The sequence below is a fragment of the Geotrypetes seraphini genome, chromosome 8, assembly GCF_902459505.1.
Source record: "Geotrypetes seraphini chromosome 8, aGeoSer1.1, whole genome shotgun sequence".
In the NCBI taxonomy this organism is placed as follows: Eukaryota; Metazoa; Chordata; class Amphibia; order Gymnophiona; family Dermophiidae; genus Geotrypetes; species Geotrypetes seraphini.
The window spans coordinates 123,447,561-123,462,353 of record NC_047091.1 but is presented as its reverse complement, the minus strand read 5'-3'; the positions used below and the strand labels follow the sequence as shown (position 1 = coordinate 123,462,353).

The following is a 14,793-nucleotide window of genomic DNA, read 5'->3' as shown; positions in this document are numbered from 1 at the left end:
ATGGCTGTTTAAATAACTTTTAATATCGATCCCAAAGCTAATATATGATTTATTTTTCCAGTTTATGAATTATTTTAAATTTTATTCCATTGTTTTAACCCCTATTCTTTTTATTTTATTAATTGAATTTCCCTGAATTCTATTATTTAACGGTTCCTCCCTTCTATTCCTTTTTACATATTACTTTAATTCATTTAGATATCATCATTTACATAGATGGTGCTCCTATCTGTAAAGTTAGGAATTTCTATGAAATATTCTACATGCTTCTCTCCTCTCCATTCCTGCCTGCCCTCCACAGTCCTCCCTACCCTCTTCTAACCCCTTCCTCTGTAATGTCGCCTAGAGCTTGTATAGGTACGTGCGACGCACAAATGGAAGAAATAAATAAATAATTATGTTTTCTGAATATTTGCTCATTTTAAGCTTTTCTCTTTGCAGTCTAGGTGATAAAGTTGAGACTGACGGTATTTGAAGACCTCTGTATCCATTCTAGCACTCATGGTCACTGTTGGTTTTATTGTATTGTGTTTTCAAACGCCAAGAGAGAAAATTAAAACCCTAAATATTATCGGCTTCTGTGCTCCTGCCTGGTCTGCTGTCTTCCCTCCTCATCTGCAAGCCTGCCTTTCTGCCTATAACCTAATACAGCATAAAGTGGGATTGTTTTCCACTGTTTGGAGTATACATAGCAGGGCTCCTTTTAAACAGTTTCTTGAAATATTGGCAGGGTGCCCAGGTGAATGTCCACTGGCTGTGCTCCACTTTATTTTTGTCAATTAATTTAAGAGGGGACCAATGGGAGATCCCCTTGGAAAATGAAGACAAGATTCCCTTTCTTGAGTGTGAGGGAAAGCAGGAATTTTGCCTAGTTCTGTACCTGTCAGGTGGTGATGATAGATTGGATCACACTTGCTCTATAGCAGAGTTTCTCAACTTCTTCAAGCCAAGTACCCTCTAAGCAAATACCAACAGAGCACCCTTGCCCCGCCCAAGCTCCGCCCCTGACTCCACTCCCATAATAATAGTACTAATTGTAATGCAATTCTTCCATCCATTTTTCATATGCACACAATATAATCTTATTAATACATAATGGTAACCACAGAATTTTAAAAAACACAAAAGCACACTGTACGCAGAAAAAATATTAATTATCATTTATATTTTGGGGGGAGGGTTCCAAAGAGGTCAAGGCAGATGACTTTAAAATATGCAATCAGTAACAACTATAGAAAAATAGACAAATATAGAGCAAAATATAGACAGTAGATATAAATTCACAAAACTAACACATTTTAATTACTAAATTGAAAATAAAATTATTTTTCCTACCTTTGTTGTCTGGTGATTTCATGAGTCTTGTTGTATTTTCAATATTTCTTCATTCCTGCCTCCTGCACGCTTCCTCTCCTCTGGACCCCATTCCCTCCCCCTCCCCTGAAGCCAACCTGTCCACAGAAGCTGCAGGGCCCGCTGGGGATCCTTGCCTGCACCCTGCTGAAGCTGCCGCCGCTGGGTATGCCTCCTTGTCTCCATCTGCACTCCTGCTGCACCCATCCCCACCCTGACCTGGAGCCAACCCACTCCATTCCCCCCCCAGCAGCAACTCCACACAAAGGACGGGCCATGGCATGTGCAGCGGCTGGCCCACAAGCCTTGCCCCAACTTAAATTCTGATGTTGGAGAGAAGGTTCCTGGCCAGCCAATCGCTGCCTGGCTGACCCAGGACTTTCTCTCAGATAGATAGATAGACTTGATGTTGGGGGGGTGGGGGGTGGGAAGGCTTGTGAGCCGGCCGCGTGCAGCGACTCACAAGTTGCACGTGGCTGGCTCACAAGCCTTCCCCCGATGTCAATTCTGACATCGGAGAGAAAGTCCCGGGTCAGCCAGGCAGCGATTGGCTGGCCTGGAACCTTCTCTCCGACGTCAGAATTGACGTTGGGGGCAAGGCTTGTGGGCCGGCTGCTGTACGCACAATGGCCCATCCCCTGTGTGGTATTGCTGCTTTGGGGGGGAAGGGGAATGGAGCGTCTCAGTTCCGGGTCAGCTTCAGGGCTGAGGGGTGGTGCATCGGACATGCAGATAGAGACAGGGAGGCATCCCAGTGGCGACTTCAGCGGGGGGCAGGGAGGGATCCCTGGCAGTGGCCAGGCCATGAACCACCAACAGGTGGCCCACGTACCTGTACGGCATGTTGAGAAACACTGCTCTATAGCTTCCTAATGTGCTTAGGCTAGGCCACCATGCATCTTATTTTTAGGCAGTTGGTGAACTCAGAACAGGGCAGGTCTGGTGGAAGAGTGAACAATGCCAATGTGAACAAATACCAGGTGAGTTAGGAGGGGGACTGGCATCTTTTGACCCATGCATAAATCCAGGGGAAACTAGAGCCAATGCAAGGATATTAGGCACCCTTGGCAAACTTTCAGAATTAACCTTTGGCCTCCATCCCAAATAAATATGATCACCACAACACTAAATATTATCACCCCCCACTCCGAATAATCTGGATAAATTAGGTATTTGAAAACTGGTTTAACCATCAAGATTTGCTCTGGAGGTTAACTCTGGGTTCTTGAGAATAAAAGTCTTTATCTCTAGTTGAGCTTCTTTCTCTGCTTATAGTAATCGTTGGCCTATTTCAGGATCTTTGTAACAACTACATCTGCACCCCCCCCCCCCATTTCTTTCTTCAGGTATTTCCTATTGCTCTGGGAAGGATATTATGACCAGCACAAGCCAGTGTGACAGAGCACCCTGTGCATTCAGAGGACTTTAGATGCCCATCATCTTGAATACCTTCTGCTGACTTTTTTCATTATGGGGCTCGTAATCAAAAAATATAAAAGTCCATAAAGTGTTCTAAATTGGCACTTGAACATCCTAATTACCAGGACATCCAAGTGCCAGTAATCCAAACCACCTTTCTAGACGTCTAGTGAGGTGTCTAGCCTCTGTGCATCCAGAGCTCGGGATTGGCATAGCGGAGGCATGTTATGGGCGGGCTTTGGGCATGCATGAAGGCAGGTTAGACTTGGACGTCTTGCAGTGATAATCGAACGTTTTCCAAAACATCCTGGACAGAACTTAGTCGTTCAGAGCTAGACCTGTTTTAGAAGTGTCTAAGTGTCACAAAGGTGCCCAAACTGACCACATAACCACTGCACGCATCAAGGTAAGACACCCCAACACTCCCTCAGTGCCTCACTGACTCCCTTCCACCACACAAAAATGAGAGCAAAAAGTACATACCTGTCTTTAGAAGAGTAGCATCTGGTATAGGGAAGCCTAGTAGAGCAGCACACAGGTGTCTTAAGTAGCCTAGTGAGCCATAGTGAGGAGGATCCAGACCCATAAGGCACTCTAACTACAACATCTAAGGCATTAAATATGAGCACATCAAACCTCACCCAAACCCTACTATACTGCCATATAGCTGCCACCTGCAGTCATAAGGGCTATTGAGGTGGTACACAGGTGGGTACAGTAGGTTTTGGAGGAGTCTTAGGAGGCTCACCATAAATTATAAAGGGGTTATGGTGAGATATATATCTGACATCCTTTATGTAAAGTACACAGCAGTTTCCTCTAAGGTGCCCCACTGCTCTGTTGGAATGTCTATGTGGCCAATTCATTACCATGCTGGCCCCTCTTAAGTACAAATGATCTGGATTAGGATGTTTTGAACATGGACATTTTGGTATTCAGAAATGGCCAAAAATGTTAGGGCCAGAATGGCTAGACAAGCTATTTTCCCCAAAAAATATAAAATTGGATATCCAGCGGTTTCAAAAATGGATGCTTCCCCGTCCTGATATTTGGATGTCTTGTGAGATACATCCAAAGTCAAACTTAGACACACTATCAAAAATGCCCCTCTATGTTATCAGTGTGGGGATCCCTAGGCTTTACTCCTGTAATATAAAAACTGTTTCTATAGCTAAACAAATAGATCTTGAAAGTACTGCTGCACTGTTAACTCCAGTGAGCCAAGGGACAACAATGAAGAGAATTTTTCAAGTTGAACTGATGAGTCAACATCTATGAGAATATCATGTGCAAAGCACATCCATCTCCTCTTTTGTGGACCTGGTGATCCCCAAACCCAATCGCACCTCCCTGACTGCATCAGGACTGCATGGAACTTTGTCAAGCTCTTTTCCAGTCCCTCAAATGGGACCTTTTCAAAGCCAGTTCCAGTGCCACACCTGCATATCCCACTCTTCTCCTGCTCCCATGTCTCCTGCTAGCTTGGTTCCAAAGACTGGAGCCCCCTGGGTTAGGCCTAGCCACTTTTTTTTTTTTTAAACACCATATTTTACATAGCCAAGTGTTAGATCCTACTTCTTCCTCCATTTCAAAACCCCTTTGTTATGTACGCAGCAGGTAAATGAACAACTGAGTGATTTTATCATCCATTCTCTGTTTGGATCTCCTGCTACCCCTCAGAATACAGTAACTCATGCAGGAGGTAAAATCCTTTCTTCCTTATTTTGAAAAATATAAACCACCTTCTCCCCACCCTCACCCCTCAGTCAGATTTGGATTCAGAAATAATACATAAAGGACATGGCAGGAACAAACTGGTTGTTGGAGGCCAGTAGTTTTCTCCTTACTCCCTTTGTTGACAAGCTTTCTACGTGCCAGAGGAGACAAAGTGCATTTCAGTATTGAGGTTGGCACTAGTGGCATTGGTGTTTCCCACTCTCTGCTTGAAGATGAAGGGGAAGGCTTTTTTGAAGGCTTTCCTGAAGTTGGCACCCATGAAGGCGTAAACGATAGGGTTGATAGAAGAGTTAGTGTAGGACATACAGTGTGCCCAGATTTTCACCTTGTAGGTATAGTAGTTACGCTGGACACTGGGGCTGAATGCCTGGATAAGGATGTAGAACTGCATGGGGCCCCAGCAGATAGTAAAGAGCAGGACAATCGCTGCCACCATCCGTGAGATCTTGGTGCGCATGGCCTCTGAGCGTTCAGCCAGGAGCTGCACCTGCAGTACAAAGAAAGACAGCAGCTGTATTGAAGTCCCTTTAGTTAATCCTTTTAGATGCCTCTGCAAAGAGTTACTGCACAGTTCCTAATCTTTCATACCACGTGTGTGTGTATATGCATGTGTGCACACATTCTGTGTGTGTATGTTTTAAGGGATATGTGTGCATATAGAAACAGAAAAATGAAAGCAAAGACCATATGGCCTATCTAGGTCTGCATAGCCATGCCATGCTAGCCCTGCCTCTCCGTTAGAGATCCAATATACTTGTCCCAAGCTTTCTTGAATTCAAATAAATTTTTCACCTCTACCTTCTTCACTGGGAGGCTGTTCAATGCATTCACCACCCTTTTAGTGAAAAAGTATTTTTTGAGGTTACTTCTGAGTCTTATCTCCTTTTACCTTCATCCTGTGCCCCCTCATTCTAGAGTTTCCTTTCAATTGAAAAAGGCTCACCTCATGTTCATTTAATTAAATGTCTCTATCACATTTCCACACCTTTCCTCCAAAGTATGCATATTGAGATCTGTAAGTTTGTCCACACACGCTTTATGATGAAGACCACTGACCATTTTAGTAGCTGTCCTCTGGACCAATTCCATCCTGTTTATATATTTTTAAAGGTACAGTCTCCCGACTTGTAAACAATGTTCTAAATGAGGTCTCACCAAAGTTGGTGTGTTGATCTTCAATATGAACAAAGATAAGCACATATTGTTCTGATTTTATTGTAATTTGCACTGCACAAAGCTACTGTTGCTAGCAGAGGAGGTTTTTTATGCCACTGAGGTTCGCTACTCTACCATACCTTTCACACGATCTCTGAGGGGAAAGGGAGGGATCTGAGGCTTTTTTCTCCTCACTAAATTTTTGATAGTTCATAGCTGCAAACAAACAAATGTATGTTTTAGAGCAGAGTTTTCAACTTTTTCAAGCCATGTACCCCCTAAATCTAACAAATATTAACTGTACCCCTACCCAAGCTCCACCCCAGACCCCACCCTCATAATAATAGTACTAATTGTAATGCAATTTCTTCCATCAATTTTTTATATACACACAATATAATCTTATTAATACTTAATGGTAACCATAAAATTTAAAAAAACACAAAGCACACTTTACGCAGAGAAAATGTTAATTATCATTTATATTCATTTTTTAAAAAAAGGGATCAAGGCTGATGACTTTAAAATATGCAAAGTCACCTCAGTAAAAACTATAGAAAATAAACAAATATAATGCAAAATATAGACAGCAGATATATGGTAAATTCTCAAAACTGACACATTTGATCACTAACCCCCTCGTCTATTAAACTGCACTAGCAGTTTTTAGCGCAGAGAGCCGCACTGAATGACCCGCGCTGCTCCCGATGCTCATAGGAATTCTATGAGCATCGGGAGCAGCGTGGGCCATTCAGCGCGACTCCCCGCGCTACAAAACTGCTAGCGCATTTAATAGAAAAGGTCCTAAATTGAAAATAAAATCATTTTTCTTACCTTTGTTGTCTGGTGATTTAATGAATCTCTGGTTGCACTTCCATCTGACTGTGCATTCAATATTTCTTTATTTCTGCCGCCTACATGTTTCCTCTCCTCTGGACCTCATTCCCATACTATACTGCTTTCCAGACATTGCCCCTTTTTCCCATTTGTGTAGAGGAATTTAATGCTTCACTTACCTGAGGGCTTATATTTACCTGGGTTTTTTAATGTCTGTCTGTGTGTGAGTATGTATGTATGTATGTACGTGTGTGTTTGTGTTTATGTGTATGTGTCTTACTTGTGTGTAGCCAGACTGTTTTTTTGATGGGCATAATCTCACCTCCTGTTCTCTGTGCCCCTATCCCAGCTTCAATATTAATGGCTCCTTTTACTAAGGTGCGTTAGTGTTTTTAGCGCGCGCTGCATTGCCATGCGCGCTAACCCCACGCTACGCGCCAAGAACTAACACCAGCTCAATGCACAGTTTAGTAAAAAGAGCCCTAAATAAGTTTCCAAGTTTATTTCATATTTGATATACCACATTGGCAAATGCATCTATGCGGTTTACAATTTTTAAAAAAAATTTAAAACAGCATGGGAAATGAAATTGCATCATAAGCAATTAAAAGAAAGACAAGAGAAAAAAGTTAAAATATAATTTAAAATTGAGTTTAAAGTCTATTTTAATTAAAGGAGTAATTTAAATACCTGAGCTTGTGGGGATTCCAAAGCCCCGCCAGCTGAAGATGTCCGCAAAGGCACTTTTAGCACATATACAAAACCCAAGCCCAAATCTGGGTGTCGGAATCAGTGGTGGCTCACTAAAGCTGCTGGATGGAGAGTTCAGCGTGTGCCACAGATATATGTACGTGTACTTACATGTATATGTGTGCAAATGTTTATGTATGCAAATGTGTTTCTGTGTTCTTGTGTGACAGGAAATTTGTGTGTGTGCTTTAGTTTGTCTCTCCAGGTCTCTGTCTTTGAATGATTGGATATGTATCTGTGGATCTGTGTGTCCAGATATCTGAGTGTTGGTGTGTGTGTGTGTGTTTCTGATGTGTCTGTCTTTGATTCCTGGATATTTGTCTGTGGATCTGTTTTTCTGTGTGACTGGATATTTATACATGTATATCTGTATCTGTGTCTCTCTTCCTGTGTGACTGGATTGTGCAACTGCTGACTGGATATATTTATTTGCATTTAGTTCTCACCTTTTTTCAGTAGCAGCTCAAAACAAGTTCAGGTATTTGCCTTTCCCTGGGGGGGGGGGGGTGTCACAATTTAAGTTATTTGCCTGTCCCTGGGGGGGGGTCACAATTTAAGTTTGAACCTGAGGCAATAGACAGTTAAATAATTTGCCCAAGATCAAGGAGCAGAAGATAGATTTGAACCTGGCTTCCATGGTTGTCAGCCTGGTGCTGTAATAGGCAGCAGCTTCACTCCACACCTGTGTGTGTCTGGATATTTATGCGTACCTCTCTGGAAGATTTTCATAAGAGATTTTTGACTATGCCTGTGTTTATGGAGACTCTCTGTCTTCTTTTTTTTAACTGTCTTTATTGAAGAACGAAAGACAACATAGTGCCTTGTTTGAGTGTGTGAAGATTACCTGGTAGTTGTTGTCCACTGGCTCCACGGTAGAATGTCCCAATTGGCACACCATAGCTGTGTAGCACACACAGATTGTTAGCAATGGCAGTAAGTATACAGCCAGGAAGTTGTACAGGATGAAGGCCTTCTCATGGGAGATGGATGGAAAGGACTCACTACAGTAGGTCTGTGGACCAAACCAGTTACCCTGGGTCAGTCGGTTGAATATTGGAACTGGAATGGAGACGATGAAAGAACCTGTAACCAAGAGAGTAAGAGATGCTTAGAAGCAGCTCAAGTGCACAGAGGAAAGTGGGGAGCACTGTGGTGAGTCAGGCCTAGAATGGAAACAAGGTCTGTCTCTTGTTAGTCATCTTCCTCTGCCTGCTGTCCCTTTTCTAGTATCCCTTTCATTGCTCAGGAATCAAAGCTGTGAATGTAATGAAGGTTATGTGGCTTAGTGGTTCAGAGCAGCTGCCTCAGCATCCTGAGGTTGTGAGTTTGATTCCCACTGCAGCTCCTTGTGACTCAAGGCAAGTCATTTAACACTTCATTGTCACAGATACAAAGTAAGTACCTGTCTAAAATATGTAAACCACTTTGAGTGTAACTACACAGAAAGGGCCATATATCAAGTCCCATACCCTCTATCTGGAGCTTCAATATACAAGAAAAACTAAAACTAGTAAGAAGTGAGGAGAAAGCAATAGATACACAGGGCTGAAACTGGGAAGAGTCTGAACGGACCCTCAAAATGTAAATGCTTCTACAGTATATGATTACCACCAGTCCCTAAACTTGTCAGTAAACTTCACATCACTGGAGTCTGGGGACCATTTTTCAAAAAGGAAATGGGAATTTAAAAATCAGAACTGGTCCCTAACCAGGATAATTTCTCTTGGTTTTCTATTCTCATTTGGATTCTTTAAAACCTTGCATTCATGTCCTTCTGAAAGCAATGTGACTACCTTAGTACTGTTCTAAGAAACTATGAAAAGGCTGTGAAGGGGTTTTACAGATTAAAACAACCACAATTCAGCCCTTAATCAGAAGCTCGAGCTGGGTTGTTTTGATTCATCTAATTAATTATTTTTCAATTATTCCCTCGGCTTTCCTGAAATAGGTAGAAAAGTGGTGGGTGGCATTCATTAAAGTAAGAAAGCAGATCCCTAATTGAATTGCACAGTTTTTCTCTCCATCCCTCTTGACAGCCTATTAATAATTGTAAAGGCTGATCAGAAGAGGATTTTTTGTATTCACTGTGAAGTCCCCACTTACTCCAAATATTTAAATTTGGAGTACCTTTGAAAACACTGAATTACCTTGGGCTGGGGTGGGAGAGAGATGAGGCAGGAAGAGAGGAAGGAGGAAAGGCAGGACAGAGAGAAACAACACGAGAGAGAGAAAGGAGGAGAGACAAGGAGCACAGAAAGGAAAGGGAAGGGAGGCAGGGAGGAGAGAGAGGAGAAGAGGAGGCAAGAAGAGACAGAAAAGGAGAGGATGCAGGGAGAGAGAGAGAGCAAGAGGGGGGAAGGAAGGAAGGCAGAATAGGAGGCAAGAGAAAAGGGTACACTGAAAGGGAGAGGAGGCAGACAGAAACAAAAAGAAAGATTAAAAGTGGGAGAGAGAGAGGAGGGGATAGGGAGAAAGAAAAAGAGAGGGAGGTGGAGAGGACGAGGCAGCAAGAAGGAGTAAAGGACGGGAAGCAGGGAGAAACAGAGTGAAGAAAAGGGAAGCAAAGGGAGAGAGAAAGGAAGGGAAGCAGGGGTAGATGGACAGTGATCTGGGCCCCTGGGCAATGAAAGTTATGGGCCTCTAACCCACCTTTAAAAATCATGAGACTAAATGGAAGCTAGGAAATAGTTGGCCCCCCCTGCTACTGTGGGCCCTCAAGCACCTCCCTATTGTCACAGTGGTCAGTTCACCCCTGGAGGGATGACCTTGAGAAACAATGAAAGACAAGTGAGATGAGGGAAGGCAGGAAGAGAGAAAGGGAAGCAGGGAATGAAACAGAGATAAAGAGATAGGAAGGCTTGAGAGAGAGAATAGGAAAGAGCAGGAAAATAAGCTGAAGAAGAGGGAACAGAGAAGAGACTGCAACAAAAGAAGGTTACAGGAAATAGCAGCCAAAGTTGAAACAGACCATGAATGAGACAGACAGAAATACTACAGTGCGAACGAAGCACACTCACAAATCCAGATGCCCAGGCTAACTGCTGCTGCCACCCGGGGAGTACGCTGCCGGAGTGAGCGCAGCGGGAACACTGTCACGTACCAGCGGTCCACACTCATGGCAGTTAGGGTGATACACGTGGCTTGAACAGACACCTAACAAAGAAAGCAGTCTTTTTATCTTTCCATGCTGGAATGTGAAAAATATCCTTGGGTGAGTTGAAGAAGGACATGAAGGTAGACAGAATCATTTTGCTTTTTGTTTCAGGGATATAAAGTATGAAAAAAGAGTGATCATACTTGTACAATGCTATGTGAAGAGCTGTCACAGGAGAGCAAATTGATGAGTTAAAAGGTTATGGGAATGTCAGAAAGTAATATTGAAGACAATTTATCCCTGATACAGTGGTGTGTAGGCTGTGAAACACTGATAGCGACAAAGAACATCTAAGATTGCGGCATTCTGACAAATTAATAAGTTAATTGGAATTTTTTCTTATACTCTGGTTAAAGGACTTTAATATTTTAAAATACATTGTAATATACAGAAAGATAATGAGGGGAGACTTTTTATGTTTGTAATTAAAGACAGGGAAGCAGTAAAGTGTTGTGAGACACTAGATACAGCTACCCCTGCTTCCAATGCTTTTCCTAACCCTGGTCATTAAGAGAGAAGGAGAAATATTTTTCAATTTATAAAAATGAATGTAAAATTTTATCAATGTGGTTAGTTGAACTTCACAATGGGTTTCTATTCTGTTACTTAAAGCAATATATAGACATACAAGGAGTAAAACCAGCTGAGAGGGAGGACACAAAAGGATGTTCGCTCAGGAGACCATCAATCGGATTAAAATTTTATCGCTCACAGTTTTCTGAATTAACATGCTTTCCTCCATCTTGGCCATCTTGCTTCCCTCTTGGCCATCTCTGCTCCTTGTGTGTCTTTATGTTACTGGGGAAGCCAATCAGAGAATAATGGGACAGAAGAGACTGGTGAGCAAAACAAGGCATGTGTGTGAGTGAGTAAAGGAAGGAACAGACTATTGTGAGTTATTGAAAGAAAGAATGACTGTCAGTGTAAATAAAGGATAGTGGGGTTATGTATGGGTTTCCCCGGACATGTTTTTTTTTTTAGGCAACTGTCTGGGCGTTGTTTCTAAATCAGGGGGAAGGGGGTTGTGATGGTTTGTCCAGGTTAAACAAAACAACCCCCCAGGGTTATTTTCAAAAAAACTAAGACATCCCCCCCCCAAAAAAACCCCCCAGAATAAATCGGCACTTGGACATTTTTCTTGCCAAAATGTCCGTGTCAATTGTTGAAACTGTCTTTGTGGACATCTTATGAGACGTCCTAGCTGCTGTGTGTTCAGAACTAAAGAGGGGAGGGGAGTTAGAAGTGTGTTTCGGGCAGGTTTTGGACGGGCTTAGACTTGGATGTCTTGTGGCGATAACTGAATGTTTCCCAAGACGTCCTGGACAGAACTTGGACATTCTGATCTAGACCTGTTTTCAAAGTGTCTAAGCGCCAAAATGGTAGCCAAACTGACCAGATGAACATAGGAGGGATTAAGTATTGACCCCACACTCTTCCAGTGGTCACTGATCCCCCTCCCACCCTTAAAAAAATCTGAATGAAACAGTACATACCCGTCTCTAGAACAGCAGCACCTGGTATAGGAAAGACTAATAGAGCTGCACACAGGTGTCTTAAGTAGTCTGGTGGGTTGGCTAGTGAGCCATTGAGAGAAAGACCCAGTCTCATAAGTCATGCTAACCACTACATTTTTGGTGGAAAGTGTGAGCCCTCCAGAACTCACCAAAACCTACTAAACTGCCATATGGGTGCCACCTGCAGCCATAAGGGTTATTGGGGTGGTAATCTAGTGGGTATAGTAGGTTTTGGGGGAGATTTGGAGGGATCACCATACATTATAAAGGAGTTCTGCTGAGATATACACCTGGCACCCTTTATGTGAAGTTCACAGCAGTGCCCTCTAAAGTGTCTATGTGGCTATTCCATTCAATGCTGGCCCCTCTCACATCTAAATGGTCTGGATTAGGACATTTTGAAGTTGAACATTTTTATGGTCAAAAATGATGAATAAAGTTAGGTGTACTAAGATTGGACATCCTATCAACTAAGACGTCTAAATAGGTGATTTTCAAAAAATATTTTTAGACATTTAGCGTTTTTGCTGGTTTCGAAAATGGCCATTTCTCCGTCCCCAACTTTGAATGTCTTGTGGGAAATGTCCAAAGTCTGACTTGGACGTCCTATTGAAAATAGCCCTTCACATGATCTTGTACTGCATGTAATGGACACATTGAAAGAGGGATTATCACATGTAAGACCAAGAATATTATAATGCCTCTATATCGCTCCATGGTGGATCTCACCTTGAATATTGCATTTAATTATTGTCACTATATCTCAAAAATAGTATAGCAGAATTAGAAAAGGTTAAAAAAAGAACAACCAAAATTATAAAGGAAATGGAACTCCTCTGGTATGAGAAAAGGCTAAAGAGGTTAGGACTCTTCATCCTGGAAAAGAGACAACTGAGGGGAGATATGATTGAGGTCTACAAAATCCTGAATGGTGTAGAATGGGTGCAAGTGAATTGGGTTTGTTTTTTTACTCTATCAAAAATTACAAAGACTAGGGGACACTTAATGAATTTACATGGAAATAGCTTTAAAAGAGAAAGAAGGTGTGACCAAGATGGTGGTGGCGTGAACCTGCTGTGAGGTATCACGGAAAGTTTGCTTCTACTTTTTCCTCTAACTAAAACTCTTCTGAGCTTTTTCAAGCAATGCCATATATCAAAAGGAAGGGGGTGGCGAGGACTGTTTCAACGCCGGTTCTCATGTCCTCCCCTGTGCAGCAGACAATCAATCGCTTTGTGGCGATGAACCCTTTGCTTGTAGCCAGAGAAGTGATCCCTGTGGAGAAGAGGAGTGAAGGAGCACCCCTCTTCCAAGGGCTTGAGATATTTTTGTTGCCTCTAGTCCTCCATGTCCAGCGACTGCTGGGCACCGGTGGAGGAGACACCTGCACCTGGAAGTGGAGCGGGAGAATTTTCCAGCGTGGGCATGGTGTCACCAACAGTAATGCTGAGGAACCAGAGCAAGGCAGTAGCGAATTCTGCTACTCCCACTACAGTCACTAAATCGATTAAGCAGGTAACATTAATGCAACTAAGGTAGAAAATCTTACTAAGATTGTAGAATCTGTTAAAGAAGATCTCACTGGTTGGGTCAGACAAATGCAAGATGATATACAACATTTACAACAGTTTAAGTTCTCAGTAATCAAAGAAAATCGGGGTTTTCACAGGAAATTTGAACAAATGGAAAATTACAATGGACAGTTGAATCTCCGTTTGTTAAATTTCCCTAAAACTCCTGGAGTACTGCCTATTGACATATTTAAACGGTTTCTAATGGAAAATTAAAAAATTTCTTCAGACCATATTTCACTGATAAATAAGATATATTATTTACCTGCAAAGAGAGAATTCCTAGGAGTTGTAGGAAAAGAAAATAGAGAAGAAAAGCAGATTGGTTTGGTAAATATATCGGAGATTCTGGAACAACCTATTGATGATGCTTCTGAAGGGGCGACTTTGCTTGTATCATTCATTTTTGAACAGGACATGAACATGGTCTTAAGACTTTATTTCAAAAATTCTCATCTGCCTTTTGGAGGACAGAAAATCTGGGTTTACCCAGATGTCGCAAAGATTTATGCAGGAACAAAGGAAAATGTTCTTATCCTTGTGACAAAAAACTATTAAAATGGGAGCGACTTTCTTGTTACCCTATCCTTGCAAGTGTCTGGTCTGTTATGCGGGAGCTAAATGTTTTTTATGCCCCAGAACAATTGAAGGACTTCCTTGATGTAAGAAAATCATATGAGAATAACTCTAGGATAGGAAAAAAGAAAAAAATGTGAAGGGGAAAAACACTCTAAGTGGCTCATAATCGAAACGGAAATATGTCTAAAAATCAGCCTAAATTGGCACTTAGATGATCAGTGAGTACCCCCTTGCCAGTCAGGTTTTCAGGATATCCACAATGAATATGCATGAAAGACATTTATATATAATGGAGGCAGTGTATGTAAATCAAGTTTATGCATATTCATTGTGGATATCCTGGAAACCTGACTAGCAAGGATATACTCCAGGACCAAGTTGAGAAACACTGCCCTACACCACCAGAGATTATACATGTAGGCTTGGTTGGGGACTTTGCAGGAGTTGGGGAGGTGAAAGGATTCTTCTTGGGAGTCTATGCTCTTCTGTGAGGAGTGGTCAGGAGAGAGGTGGGATTGGAACTGAGAAAAGACTTTTAGTGCTCAAAGGGATTAGAATCAGGGAGAGGACTTCCAATACTCATTTGGGGGGAGGTTGGGAGGGAGAGGGATCAGAAATGGGGGGGGGGGAGTTTGCATTGCTCATTGGGAAGGTTCAGGAAGGAGGAAGATCAGGAGGAGGGCTTTCTGTGTTCATTGAGGGGGGGCCTTAGAAGGAAGACAGA

General features: G+C 42.3%; 1 protein-coding gene across 1 annotated transcript in view; it reads right to left on the bottom strand.

Annotated features, from left to right (window-relative positions):
• Positions 1-1,949: 1,949 nt before the first annotated feature.
• KISS1R (KISS1 receptor) overlaps positions 1,950-14,793 on the bottom strand; it is a 30,715-nt gene continuing 17,871 nt past the window's right edge. The window contains exons 3-5 of the mRNA XM_033953802.1: positions 10,269-10,404; positions 8,096-8,334; positions 1,950-4,996 (exon numbers count right to left, since the gene is read on the bottom strand). Coding sequence (XP_033809693.1) covers positions 4,640-4,996; positions 8,096-8,334; positions 10,269-10,404 — 732 coding nt within the window. The 3' untranslated portion in view covers positions 1,950-4,639. The remainder of the gene's footprint in view (positions 4,997-8,095; positions 8,335-10,268; positions 10,405-14,793) is intronic.